General features: G+C 57.8%; 8 protein-coding genes across 8 annotated transcripts; 1 reads left to right on the plus strand and 7 right to left on the minus strand.

The window, feature by feature from the left end:
* Positions 1–34: 34 nt before the first annotated feature.
* On the minus strand, positions 35–905 carry SDRG_14316 (hypothetical protein). Its single transcript, XM_008620438.1, has one exon. It carries the CDS (start codon positions 850–852, stop codon positions 133–135), a length of 720 nt encoding a protein of 239 aa, XP_008618660.1. The 5' UTR covers positions 853–905; the 3' UTR covers positions 35–132.
* A 957-nt stretch (positions 906–1,862) lies between these two features.
* On the minus strand, positions 1,863–2,896 carry SDRG_14317 (hypothetical protein; the record flags this gene model as incomplete). Its single annotated transcript, XM_008620439.1, has 2 exons — positions 1,863–2,642; positions 2,681–2,896. The coding sequence occupies 2 exons, from the start codon at positions 2,894–2,896 to the stop codon at positions 1,863–1,865; spliced, it is 996 nt and encodes a 331-aa protein (XP_008618661.1).
* Positions 2,897–3,023: 127 nt separating this feature from the next.
* SDRG_14318 (hypothetical protein) lies at positions 3,024–4,507 on the minus strand. The gene is made up of 2 exons (XM_008620440.1): positions 4,163–4,507; positions 3,024–4,116 (listed from the first exon to the last, which is right to left on the minus strand). Exons 1-2 carry the CDS (start codon positions 4,491–4,493, stop codon positions 3,194–3,196), a joined length of 1,254 nt encoding a protein of 417 aa, XP_008618662.1. The 5' UTR covers positions 4,494–4,507; the 3' UTR covers positions 3,024–3,193.
* A 1,118-nt stretch (positions 4,508–5,625) lies between these two features.
* Positions 5,626–6,534, minus strand: SDRG_14319 (hypothetical protein). Its single transcript, XM_008620441.1, has one exon. It carries the CDS (start codon positions 6,397–6,399, stop codon positions 5,776–5,778), a length of 624 nt encoding a protein of 207 aa, XP_008618663.1. The 5' UTR covers positions 6,400–6,534; the 3' UTR covers positions 5,626–5,775.
* A 130-nt stretch (positions 6,535–6,664) lies between these two features.
* On the minus strand, positions 6,665–7,266 carry SDRG_14320 (hypothetical protein; the record flags this gene model as incomplete). The annotated part of the gene is made up of 1 exon (XM_008620442.1): positions 6,665–7,266. One exon carries the CDS (start codon positions 7,264–7,266, stop codon positions 6,715–6,717), a length of 552 nt encoding a protein of 183 aa, XP_008618664.1. The 3' UTR covers positions 6,665–6,714.
* A 610-nt stretch (positions 7,267–7,876) lies between these two features.
* Positions 7,877–8,651, minus strand: SDRG_14321 (hypothetical protein). Its single transcript, XM_008620443.1, has one exon. It carries the CDS (start codon positions 8,582–8,584, stop codon positions 7,943–7,945), a length of 642 nt encoding a protein of 213 aa, XP_008618665.1. The 5' UTR covers positions 8,585–8,651; the 3' UTR covers positions 7,877–7,942.
* Positions 8,652–8,805: 154 nt separating this feature from the next.
* SDRG_14322 (hypothetical protein) lies at positions 8,806–9,619 on the plus strand. The gene has a single exon (XM_008620444.1). It carries the CDS (start codon positions 8,842–8,844, stop codon positions 9,472–9,474), a length of 633 nt encoding a protein of 210 aa, XP_008618666.1. The 5' UTR covers positions 8,806–8,841; the 3' UTR covers positions 9,475–9,619.
* On the minus strand, positions 9,549–10,337 carry SDRG_14323 (hypothetical protein). Its single transcript, XM_008620445.1, has one exon. It carries the CDS (start codon positions 10,265–10,267, stop codon positions 9,620–9,622), a length of 648 nt encoding a protein of 215 aa, XP_008618667.1. The 5' UTR covers positions 10,268–10,337; the 3' UTR covers positions 9,549–9,619.
* Positions 10,338–10,524: the final 187 nt, after the last annotated feature.

The following is a 10,524-nucleotide window of genomic DNA, read 5'->3' on the forward strand; positions in this document are numbered from 1 at the left end:
GGTAGTGCTGTGAGCATGAAACAGAACCGTCAAATCGAGGTAACATGGCGTTTGCTAACTTAATATATATCAATATATCCTACAATGGGTGGCATGCAATAATGTCCTAATCTACAAAAGGTCTCGCGCCGATTAGATGACGACCACCTTCTTCTCCTCGTACACGGACGACTTTTCAACCGGGGTCTCGTCAGCAACTTCGGCTTCAGGCTCGAGCTCGGCAGTAATCTCGGCAACGACGTCGTCGACGATGGCCTCTTCAGCGACAGCTTCTTCGACGGTCGTCTCCTCCGTGACGGCCACTTCCGTGATCGTCTCCTCAACAACGACCTCGTTCGCCTCGACCGTGACTTCAATTTCTTCGACAATCGTGACGTTCGAGGTCGGCGCAGGCGCGACGCTGACACCAACAAAGGTGTCGAGGCGTTCGGGCGCCTGATCGGCCGCGACGTTGATGATCTCTCGGAAGCGGGCCGCGCGCGCCTGGATCAATGCGTCGTTCTTGCGCTGGAAGGCGGTGAAAAGGCCGGCCTCGGGCAGCGCCGGCACCGACGTGACCGTGCTGAGCTGCTGGTGGAAGACCTTGAACTCGTTGAAGCGCTTCTTGATCGTGACGCCGCGGGCCTCAATGTGGTACACAACGATGCCCTGCTCGTTGATCGACTGGCCCGAAATGAGGTACTGGCGGGCCGAGGCTTCCGGGATGTCGGACGTCGGCGCGTCGGCAATCGCCGAGGCGGCGCTGGCGCTCTTCGGGGCCGACGATAGCGGGGCAGCCGAGCGTGGCGCGGCGGAGCGGGGGGCCGACGCCGGGGCGGTCTCAAGAGCGGTGTTGGATTGCGTGCAGCCCATGGTGGTGATGTAGAGGTCTTGGAAAGAAAAGAAGTGAGATCCGAGCAGCGATCCAAAAACAAATCGAATGAAAGAGGTCGGCCGTGTGTGTCACAGCAGCTTATTGGTAGAGAGCCCTTCGCATGTTGTGAAAATTTGAAACCGTATAGGAGACACGAAGACAGATGTCGATGGAGGAAGCGGTTACGTCAAGGCCATCCCAGCAACTTCATGCTCCAGTGCAGTCGCCGATACCCGCATTGACGCGCGGCAACAACGCCTTGGTCTCGAGCGTGCCTAGCGCCTGCTCTCCTCCGTGATCGACAATGCGCGCACGAAGTACAGTCCTGGGAGTTTGGCACTGTATGTGCCGGGCCTATACCGCGATCTGTCGACGCACCACATGGCACAGTAACGGACGTGATGCATGGACCGAGTGGCTCTGAGCGCAAACTGCAAGAACTCGCCAGGCCTTTCTCACTGCGCAATGCAACGTAGAACGACACGCCTCCTACGCCCCAAAATTTCCTAAAAAAGCAACAAGATCCGAGTTGTCGCTCCAACCAGAGGCCGCAGCAGACCCCGCGACGTCGCCATCTCACCGCCGACTTGTGAAGGCGTCGCCGGAAGCGAGGTGTCGTGACGCCGTAGCCACTACAACGTTTATCGGTGTACGCTTCAAAGCCGCATCGAATGATGGCGAGGCTGCCAAACGAGCCGAAACTAACGCGTCGTTCTCTGGTGAAGTGTGTAGTTCTGGTGACGCCTACGTGACTGCCTCGCGATATAGTGTCTAGTGTAGGAGGTTTAGAAGCCCTTCTCGAGATAGTACCGGGACCAGACGTTGCCGTCGCATGCATGGGCCATTGACACTTATACTACATCACTCGTAGCAATATGCATACCAAAACTTATTCCCAAACCCGAGGCTCCGATACGAACTGTCCCAACATACTCGTGCCGGTGTGGTGACGTCATTCTTTATAGCATAAATAGTGTAGTTTTGGAGGTCAAGAAGCACAATGTGGGTGTCACAGCGGCTCGACCGCCGTGTGCAGGCGAGCGTTGAGCACGGTCATCGCGCCCGGCGTCGCGCGCCACGCCGCCCGAAGCGGTCCGCGCTGGAGCAGCTCGACGGTTGTTGGCAGGAACATGTCCATACCCAAGTCGAAGAGCCCGTCCATGCCGCTGAGGTCGAGGCCGCGGCCGGCAATTTCGTCGAGGTCCAACCACGGCGCGTCGTCGCGCAGCGAGAGCTCTTCCATGGTTGCCCACACGGCGTAGTGGAGCTGCATGATGGCTTTGCGCAGTCCGTGCGGTCGTTTTGTCAACCGACAGAGGCAGCGCAAGGGCGACGACGGTAGCAAGTAGCTGTGGATCTCACGGAGCATGTCTGTGTGCGGACCCAGTACGTACGACGTGGCCGCGTCGTCCAAGGTTGTGCCCATGAGGAAGAGGAGCCAGTGAAAGTAAAATACGAGCCGCGCGCGCGCGCGCAAGAGGAGCAGCACCAGCGTCAATAGCTCCTGCGTGTCGAGGATCGATCGCCGCTTTGGACAGCGCCACGCTGTGATGTCGAGCATTGGCCGCGCGGCCGCTTCGTCGAGAAACTCGATCGTTGAGAAGAAGCAGCGGTACGCGCCGGCCGAGTCATCTTGTGCGAGGAGGAACCACGGCAAGGCCTTCTCGAGGTGGACAAAGGCGCCTTGCAGCACCGGGTACAGCGGCAGCGAGACGGCGGCAACGAGCGCCGCCTCGCACGCCGACCATGCGCCCACGGCGCAGAGCGCGCGAATGTACTTTTGCGTCGCCTCGAGTACGTGGCGTGTACGTGGCGTGTACCGGCGACCGTCATGGCCTCGGGGCGGCCCCACAGCGCGAGACGGAGCCGCTGGACGTCGGCGTCGGCGGCGATGACGGCCGCGCAATCGGCGCGGTGGTCGCCCGCGTCGTTGGCTTCGTGCATAGCGCTGCAGTAGCGCGCTAGCTTGCAGCGTGGGCAGCGGCGAAGCGGCGCGCCGGTCGGCTGGCACGTCCGCGAGCAGACCCGGCAGGTCCCACCCATCGCTGACGACGGTGTTAAATAGTGTTGTATTCGATCGTCACGCATGTCATTTGAAATAGTGTTGTCCAAAACGTACTCACTTTGCCGTTGCCGGCGGACGAATGCATGACTCATGTGCATAACCCACTGTGCATAACCAGGTGCATAACCATGGTTCATGTAGTTATATGTTTATACCATTTGACATAACGATCCTAGTCATTCAATACAGAGTCTTTGCATAACGATTCACTGTGTAGAACATCTTTTGTGCAACAACATTTACACTCGAACGTGTACGACGCGATCTCTATCTCCTTAGCACGCAGGCTTGGGCGTCGGGGCGACCGTCGGGACAACCGTCGGCGTCGGGGCCAGCGTCGGCTTGGGCGTCACGGGAGCGTCCGTGGGGACCGGAGTGGGGGCCGGGGTCGGCTTGGGCGTCACGGGGGCGTCCGTGGGGGCAGGGGTGGGAGCCGGCGTCGGCTTCTTGCCGAGGAACTCGGCGTTCTCGGCGGCAAAGACCGAGAGGCCATCGTAGACCTCCTTGCCGCTCTTGAAGATAGACGACGCGGGCGCGACAAAGTCGGTCCCGTCCATCTCAATCGTAAGCGACGGCTTGCCGGCAAACTCGCGGACCGCGTAGTCCTGGAAGCAGCCGTACGAGAGGTACATCTGGTACGAGAGCGTCGCCTGGTAGTTCTTGCTCATGGCCTTGGCGATCTTGGTGTTCATCGTCTTGTACTTTTCATCGAGGCCGCCGCCCACCGGCTGCTTGGTGTCCCCGAACGGCGCCATGACCTCGGCCGCGTACGTGTGGAGATCAATGTAGCCGTCGATCGACGCGCGGTTCTTGAGGAGGTAGTCGCGGATGCCGATCGACTCCTTCTCGCTAAAGTAGTACGGGCCCGGGTAGATCTGCGAGCTCGGCGGCGGCGGGCTCGGGTTGGGAATCGGCGTGTACCAGTTGCGGTTGAGGTCGACCTCGTTCGCGCTCTTGCGCTGGTAGCGAGCACCGTTCCACGTCATGCGGTAGCCGTCGACGTTGACGAGCGGCACGATGATAAGGTCGTGCGTGTCGGCCGGCGTCGGCTTCTTGGCCGCAATGTTGTCGAGGATCGTCGAGATTGTGTGGACGGCCGACGAGGTGGCGACCCACTCGCGGGCGTGGAGGAGCGCCTGGAGGTACAACGACGACGGGCGCGCGCCGGTCGAGATCTTGTAGGCCCAGATCGGCAACCCTACCCCTTTGTATAAGACAAAGACTTGTGAGTGACGGAGTCGTACCCGTGTACGTGGTCGAGATCTGAAACTTGGTGACGACACCGGCGTTCTGCTTGACGAGCACGTCAAGGTACTCGTCGACCTGGGCGTCGGTGCGGAAGCAGTTGTGGTACGAGCTCGCGCCGTACGACCCGGGGGCAAGCGACGGGAGGTAGTTGCTGTTGGTCGTGTGGCACTTGCGGTTCACGTCGGCGTCGTCGAGGATCGCTTGGAGCTGCTCAGTCGTGCGCACTTGGTTGTCGCCAATGAGCTCGTTGAGCTCGTTGAGCGAGACGGGTGACGCAGCGACGGTCGCAAACGCAGCTGCGAGAAGGGAGAGGCACGTGAGCTTCATGGTGCGTTTCTGAAAATGAATCGAAAGCGCGTCGACATTGTGAACAGCTCCAGGTCGTCGATCGGCGGGAAGCGCGTTATCAGACGTCAGACCATCAGATATCTGGTCCCACGACGCCGGCGTCGAAAGGCTCGTGGATCGTCGCCAAGTGGTCGGAGTGCTACGGTGCGGATCGTTCGCACAGCCGTGCGCGACGCTGCGGTCGAGCGACGACGGCGTTCGCTCCCGAAATATCAGCGACTGACACATACTAGTAGGAAATAGACGGAAAGAATACAGTTTATTCCCTGGCCAATACCTCAAGGAAGCTATCGTGGGATCCGGCATTATGCTATCGAATGTGGAGATAGACATGCAACCATCTTCTATTAGGTAGTCCCCGGCGTTGTAGCTTGGTGCACAGAGGTGGACACGACCTGAGTTAGCGGGTACCTGATTTCGAGGCAACATCGGAAGCGCTTATGGATCACCCATTTGCTGACACGACGACCCTGTGATGGCCATCTCGCTGCCCAGCCCCAAGCCGCGTAGTATACACATATATTCTGGAGCTTGATAGCATAACTCAGGTCGCTAGAACTAAGCTTACTTGGTCCTTGTCGCTGGATCAGAAAAGTACTTTGTTGCTCCACGAGGAGACCAACGAAAGGCGAATTATTTGAATGGCTACCGAAGAAAGCACAGAAAACACAGTGGCACGTGTCGTCGACCGTCGTGAGTGGCTATCTCGTAGTGTAGGGAGCAGCTCTGGAAACGCCGACCGTGTAGTCACCAACGAGAGCGTATTACTGCAATAGTAAGAGGTCGTCCCATGCTAGGGACCGAGCGGAGGATAGAAATATCGCTCGAGGCGTCAGCGATCACGACATGACCGAGCAAGAAGCCAACTCAGATCCTATCTGAGTTGTGGACAAGACAAAGTATCTGAGAATATCAGACTTGGCCCGAGCCCGTCCCAACCCAGAAACGGACACTCTTGATATCAGATTCAAACGTTATTAGCACTTGGGATGCATTTGCTCGTGAAGAAACATAACCAACTAGCTCGGTCGCTATTTGGCATTGGGACCGTCAACGCCGTGGAGGTTGCTCTTCACTATTAGCAAGAGCCTCGACGAGCACAAGCTCTAACTCGCATATTGATGAGGGTCTTTCTGCCCTTGGAGCTGTATCTCAGAGAGGAGCTTCTTCAAACGAGGTGGGTTTGCCCAACAGCGGTGCACGATAAGCCGACCGAGAGCAAAACGACATGCAGAGTGCGACTCTATTTCCGAATATTACTTTACAATCGCAACACTTTTCGCCGAAAGCGAGCGCCTGACGTCGACTGCAACCAGAGCATCGCCACTGTGATAGCGCTAAGCGCTAGTACTTGGAGCGGCCACGCCAGCGACCCCGTATAGCCAAAGACGCTGGTGGTGACAAGGACCAAGGCGGCGATCGACGGGCCAACGCGGTGCATGAGCTCGAGGACGGCGGCGACCGGCACCAAGTACACGAGCACGAGACTCGATACGAGCGCGAGTACATCGAGGGCGACTGTGAAGGGCAATAGCGGCGAGAGCGCCGCGTGCAGCGAGTTGAAGGTCGAGAAGACCAAGACAGCGCGGAGACCCAGTTGCGGGTGGTCGCTGAGGAGTGCACCGAGGAGTGGCGCCAGCCGCGCCTCTGCTTGGGTCACACCCAGTGCATGCAGCGTCCCGAGCGCGAGGACGCTTGCGTGAAGAGCGACAAAGTACTTGACGACGACGCGGGGCTGGCCAACGCCGAGAACGACACCGGCGAGCAGCAAACACGCGTGGTAGAGGTCGCGCAATGGGCCAGCATCGGGCGCGATGACCGAGGTCGCGTTGACGTGGTAGGCATGGAGGTCCACGCACGCGGTGCGAAGCGAGGTCCAGTCCATCGGCTCAGAGCTCTGGCGACTGGCGGCGACGGGCCGGGTTGTGTCGGACAGGCGCCGTGGTCGCGTCCGATTGGCTGTTGACGCGTTGACATGCCAATCAACAACCGTATCCGGATACGCTTGACATTTGACCGCGGTTGCTGTATTAATAATAACAAGCGGAATCCAACCCGTGCGTCCTCGCCAACTGCATTTGTACGAGTGCAGATGGAAACCCCGTCAGGCGTGACGAGCTTGACTGAGAGGAGTTATAGGAACTAGACACTGTGGAAAAGGAACGTATGTATGCAAGGAAATAGCCTGGTACTAGTATTTCTAGTCTGCCTTGGGTCGCTCGTCGGCTACGTCTGTCGTATCTGCCCTCTCTGTCTCATTTGTCTGGTCCGCCTTGGTCGAGACCTGCGCCGTACTGCTGCATGCCGTCGTTGCGTGACGCTTGCGATCTTCCCACTCCAGCAGCATATGCGAGAGAAACACCGCGCCCAAGCAAAAGCCAGCGATGCACTGAACCGCCCACGAGAAGAGCCCGACGCACGCGTCAAGGCTCATCACGATGAGAGCAGTCGCGAGAGGGATGGCCACAGCGTTATCGATGCGCTTGTCATTTCGGTCGAGATGGACCTCGCTCCAGACAGTCACGCCGGCACCGACCACGAGAGCAATACCGTCGAGGAGCAGAGTTGGCGGCAAAGCAACGGCGGGCCAAGACGACGTGACTACGCAGAGCGCCGCAGACGAGAACATCGTCCAGTACAGCACAATGATGCCATAGCGGACGTGCGACGCCACCAAGGCGGCGAGCGCGAGGCCAAATGGCACTTCGTACCGTGTTGGCAGGCCCAGCGAATGGGCGAGCGCGAGCCCCATCGCACTCACCGGAAAAGCGACACAGGTCCTGCCGATTGAGGGTCGGTAGAATCCGATACCGAGACCGACAAGAACGAGGCTGGCGCACATTGCGGAGCTGTAGTACGACGTGTCCGACGCGCAGAGATCGACCAAGGCGTCGACGAGTGCCCGTCGACGAGTGCGTCCGTGTCTTGTTGGTGTAGTCGTCGTAGCGAGCGGCAAACGCGCTGCGAACATGGATATAGTCCATCGTTGAATCGATTCAACTAAGAAATAAGAAAATATGAAGTGCGAAATAGAATGTCGATTGGCAGTCCACCACGTGTGGCACCGCATGTCGTGTAAAACGCACGTGTAAAATGTGCTGGATATAGACACATTTGTATGGCCAGGCTTTCACACGGCAAACGTTGTTGAATACACATACGTGGGAAAGACACGCTCCTGAGTTGTCTATGTGGTTGATTGGGTTGTGGGTATTCATGTTTTTCACAACCCTGCAATAATCACATTCCAGCGCCAACGTCGATTCAGTGTTGCGCTCCGTACAGTCGCTACCGAACGGTGAAGGTACGTCAACCGGCCGGCTTTCTGGCCGCCACACGGCGACACAAGGTGACACAAATACTGTTTTTCGTGGAAACTCTAGTCGTTTAGTACATTCGTTGTTGTCATCCCAACTTTTATCATCTTGCTAGTCGTGCTTCTTCGCACGTTGGGCGCGATCGTCTTGGTACGGACGCACGAGCAGCGGGACAGCGATACTGCACACAACCGCCAACAGCACAGGTTTCGAGAGAGGTCCAACGTACGCGAGGACGCTCAACAGGATGAGACCAACGGCGACCAGCGCCGGCGCGTATCGTTCCATCGCCTTTAGTCCGGCACCCACACTGTTTCTTCCATAGAAGACAAAGCCAGCACCGTAGAGGAGAGCGGCAGCGTCCCGGTGCGGCGACGACATCGACGATGGCAAGAAGTGGAGCATGACCGAGGCGTTCTGAAGCCAAAAGACGATAAAATAGCCAAAGCGGGCGTGGAGCGCGACAGTTGCGGCCAGCAACTGAGTGAGTGGCACCCGAAAGTCCGCCGGGACGCCCAGCGTATCGGCGAGCGCCAGCCCCATCGCGCTCACAACCCACGCGACAACGATCTTCTCGAGGTGGCGAGGCCGGTAAACACCGAGGAAGAGGCCAAAGAGCGCCAGATTGCTGCAGACAGTATGGCGCAGCCACGGGGCGTCAAGGTCGTTGATGGCGTCGATGAGCGGGGGCTTGTTGGCGTGGTCGTTGAAGTGAGCGACCCAGCTACTGCGAAAGGCGACCCAGTCCATCATGTCTTGTGGTGTCGATACGATTTGAGCTTTTGACTATCGCAGCTCCAGACCCCACTGCCGATCGGTTGTAAGCTGTCTCGATTCTGATTGGTTCATCAAATCATGTGTGAAACGCAAGTGCAAAGTAGGTGTGAAATCTCGTCCATACAAAAAACGCATAAACAGACAGGGTTGTAAGCTTCGTTCACCAATCCCACGCAAAAAACACGTCGTGTGAAAAAGTGCAACATCGACATTTTCAAATTGGCAAGGACAGCATGGACAACTGGGCAGCCTTTGACGCCGCGTGGGTCGAGCACGCGCGGTTCTACCTCGCGAACCTCAACGCGCTCCATGGGTATCTTCCGAACGTCGCCTCGCCCGACGACGCCGTGACGTGCTACGGGACGGGCGCGTTGCTGCTGCTCGTCGCCATTCTTGTCGGCGTCTACCGGCCGCGCCTCTTTCACTACATGCTCGCCTTTCCATCTACACTGCTCTGTCTCTCGTTTGCCCACGCGTTTGGGATGCCAGCGCAGTACGAAGTGCTCTTAGCGCCGCTTCTTGGCGCGTTCTTGGCGGAGCATCCCCGCGTTTGCTACTACGGTCTCCTGCTGCACTCGGACATGATGACGACGTTCTATTTCGTACCAGAGTGGTCGGCGCTCGTCAAGATCGCGGCCACCTTGGTCAAATCGCTGGCGTTTGCGGGTCTTCAATATGCGATCGGCGCGCCGCAACTCCTCGAGATGGTGGCGCCGTCGGTAATTGCCGCGTGGCTAGCCATGACGAGTGTGCACTATGGCTGCGTCGGCCTCGTGCCAACACCTCTCGCACAAGCTATTGGTTGTGGCGTCTTTGGTCTCGTACTGCGCCGTCAGCACCAAGAGGGACATCTCAAACTTTCTTAAGGAGCTTGGGAGTTTCAACAAACGTGCACTTTATCACGTCCACTACTTGTCGATCCAGGAGGAAAGAAGAAGAATGTGCTCGAAGCGTGCAATGCCTTATACCAAAACGATGCAAATCTTGTAACTAGATATACCTGTACGACGTCTAGTGGTGCAGTGTGTCGACGGATTGCGCGGCAAAGTCGCGGAACTGACGCACGAGCGGTCCGGCACCCGCGACAACGATGAAAGCCCGCACTAGCTTGGGCTCGAAGCAAGCAGCGATGCTCGCTAGGATGAGACCGGCCCCGATGAGCGCCGACGCCGACTCTTGCAGGTACAAAAAGATAGACTCGTGGAGAAAGGCCGTCATCGACACAAGGCCGGCGCCACACACGAGTGCAGTCGCGTCCTGGCGCGTCGTCGACCAAGACGAGGGCATGAAACTCGATATGATACGTGCGTACACAAAGTAAAACAAGAGGTAGAGCCCACTGCGTATGTGGGTTGCAATGTACGCAGCCAGGAGAGAACTCAAAAGCGCATCGTACTGCGCCGGTACGCCGAGTGCGCCTGCGAGCGCGAGCCCCATCGGGGTCACAAAGACAGCAAGTAGGATCGTCCCCAGGTGTGCAGGGCAGAAGATGCCGATAAGAAGACCGAGTGGGACCTGACTGCCGGTGACTGCAAACCATTGCCACGAGGCGACGTCCGAGGCATAAAGATCTCGCAAGGCGTTGGCGAGCTTGGCCAGGCTCGTGTTGAAGCGGAAGAAGTGGGCCAAATACGAGCTGCGGAAGGCGACCCAGCCCATGCTTGTGAATCGGAGCCGATGCGATTGTGAACATAGTTCTGCGCAGACCCGCTCTGCAGACCGGTTGTCACAAGCTTGTTCAATGTGTGAAATGCAAGTGAAAAGAATGTGTGGATTGCCTTTTTATTCACACATCGCATTTCTTCCACACCCAACTGCCAACAGCGTAAAATAGGTGTAAAAAGTGGGAAATTTCCTCGGAAGGTCAAATTTCACCAGAGCCACCAGCATGCATCTGAGATGCGTGTTGGCCACGA

This window comes from Saprolegnia diclina (assembly GCF_000281045.1).
Source record: "Saprolegnia diclina VS20 unplaced genomic scaffold supercont1.70, whole genome shotgun sequence".
Classification (NCBI taxonomy): Eukaryota; Oomycota; class Saprolegniomycetes; order Saprolegniales; family Saprolegniaceae; genus Saprolegnia; species Saprolegnia diclina.